This window comes from Lipotes vexillifer, unplaced genomic scaffold (assembly GCF_000442215.2).
Source record: "Lipotes vexillifer unplaced genomic scaffold, Lipotes_vexillifer_v1.1 scaffold36, whole genome shotgun sequence".
NCBI classification, from domain to species: domain Eukaryota; kingdom Metazoa; phylum Chordata; class Mammalia; order Artiodactyla; family Lipotidae; genus Lipotes; species Lipotes vexillifer.
The window spans coordinates 4,788,835-4,790,931 of NW_006792448.1; the positions used below are offsets into that span (position 1 = coordinate 4,788,835).

The following is a 2,097-nucleotide window of genomic DNA, read 5'->3' on the forward strand; positions in this document are numbered from 1 at the left end:
CACACACACACACACACACACACACACACACACACACACACACACACACACACACGGTAGGGGATTGGGGGAGAGCAAAGAATGTCTTCCACTGGGACATCTTCCAACAGGACAAACGATTTGTCTTCTCTTCCTCTGCCTCCCTCTTCACTCCCTCTTCCTTCCTATGTTCCGCTCTCGAAGCCTGTTAGGGCTGCTTCCATGGGTCTGACATGCACCATCTCTAGACTGAATACTTCGAGCCTTATTAAGCAGTTGAATTAGTGCATGATAGTATCAGGAATCATCTCAGAAAGCAACCAATTTACAAACTTACAGATGGAACTGGCCCCAATGCAGGAAAGTAAATATATTTATTGAGTTTTAAAAAGTTTATCATAAATACTGACATTTTAAAATAAAGCACCTTAAGTGTATCTAATAGAATGTAAACACTCGAGCAGTTTGATGCCCACATTTATCCACTTAAATGAATACCCAGACTGTTACTAGTCAAATATTTTACATCATTTCTTAATCTTTTTGAACTTACATTCTATGTAATTCTGAAAAGATGAGGAACAGGGAGGTGAAGTAACTTGCCCAAGGTCACATAGCATGTATATGGAAGCTCTGGGTATGAATCCAGATATCTTGCTTCAGATTCTGTTATTTCCATTTATTACTAACCATTTGTTATTTACATTTTGAATTTAAATAAAACTTAAAATATGCATGCCAAAAAAAATTTGTTGATAAAATAACTCACCACTTTTTAACTCGACAGAACTATTTTAAAATTTAACTTGTTTTAGGACTTGCTGTTTTCCACTTTCAGTAAAGATCTATGTTTTAAAACATATGAAGGACTTTTTACACTGGGAATGAAGCTATACTAGGACTGCCAGTATGTATGCTCTGTCCATGAGCCTTAATATCTACTCCCTGCGGACTGGGCGACTGGAAGTGTGTGTCCACCTTTGTGTGTCTCTTTGTGTTTATAACCCTTGAGACCAATGGCAAGATCTAGAGTTGTTGCTTTGAGCAGTGTCTGATCCTAGAGAATGCCTTTTTGGTGGGAACAGTGGGACTGCCCCCACGGCCCCAAGTGGCACGAGAAGACAAGATGTGAGACTAGAATATATACATGCCTTCCTTGTAGGGTTGCCTTGTGGACATACTATGGACATATACATATTAAAGGACATACACAGACCCTCTAAGAGTTCATGAACCCAAGTTAAGGATTTTGCAAAGAGAATTATAGCCTCTGGGCTAGAAGTGTCTCAGAGATAATCTAACCCAACCCTTCATTTCATCAACAAGGAGACAAAGGCCCAGGAGGACAGAGAACTTGTCCAGGGCCACACAGCCAGTGGGCAGGGGGAATGGAAGTCTGATAGGGGAGGGAGAGCACGTTCAGCTCCCAGTCCCCATGTCTCTTTCCTACAGGGATATTTCCTGGCTGGCACCTGAGCTATGTCGATGTGAAGGACAATTCCCGCGATGAGACCTTCCGTTTCCAATGTGACTGCTGGCTCTCCAAGAATGAGGGCGACAGGCAGACAGTCCGTGACTTTGCCTGTGCCAACAATGAGATCCACGATGAGCTGGAGGAGACCAGTACGTGTGGAGACCGGTGGGCCCTGCTTAGATTCAGCCTGGGCTGAATCTTCAGTTAAACGAGAGTTAGCTCAGGAGGGAGGTGGGAACAATGTTGGAAAATCTAAAGAAGGAACTCTTACAGCTGCAGGGGAATCAGATGCCCAATGAAGGAAATAATATTGGAGAGGTGCATAAGTAAGCACCCTAAATGTTGTTTCGTGGACCTGGAACAGCCAAGATACTGGTACCAGCTTGTGGTCCCAAATCACAGGGACTAATTAGGTAGAGGAAAACCCACAGGGGATAAGCTTACTCTGTCCTGAGGGCTGGGCTGGGCAGTTTGATGTGATGCTCCCTCTGGTTTATTTTTTTGTCATGGACTCTCTCCAACTGATGTCTGTGACAACAGCCACCAAATCAAGCCTTCCTGGAAACAGAATGTGCAGGGCAGCCAGCTTCTCCACCAGCCACTTTCTCTTTGGTTCCTTCCTCAGGGCATGTTTAAAGGGAAAG

The 2,097-nt window shown here is 43.7% G+C and overlaps 1 protein-coding gene across 4 annotated transcripts in view; it reads left to right on the forward strand.

The window, feature by feature from the left end:
* Positions 1 to 2,097, forward strand: part of LOXHD1 (lipoxygenase homology PLAT domains 1) — a 213,373-nt gene that overhangs the window by 196,637 nt on the left and 14,639 nt on the right. For all 4 annotated transcript variants that reach the window (XM_007465616.1, XM_007465617.1, XM_007465618.1 and 1 more), the window contains one exon: positions 1,432 to 1,602. In XM_007465616.1, coding sequence (XP_007465678.1) covers positions 1,432 to 1,602 — 171 coding nt within the window. The remainder of the gene's footprint in view (positions 1 to 1,431; positions 1,603 to 2,097) is intronic.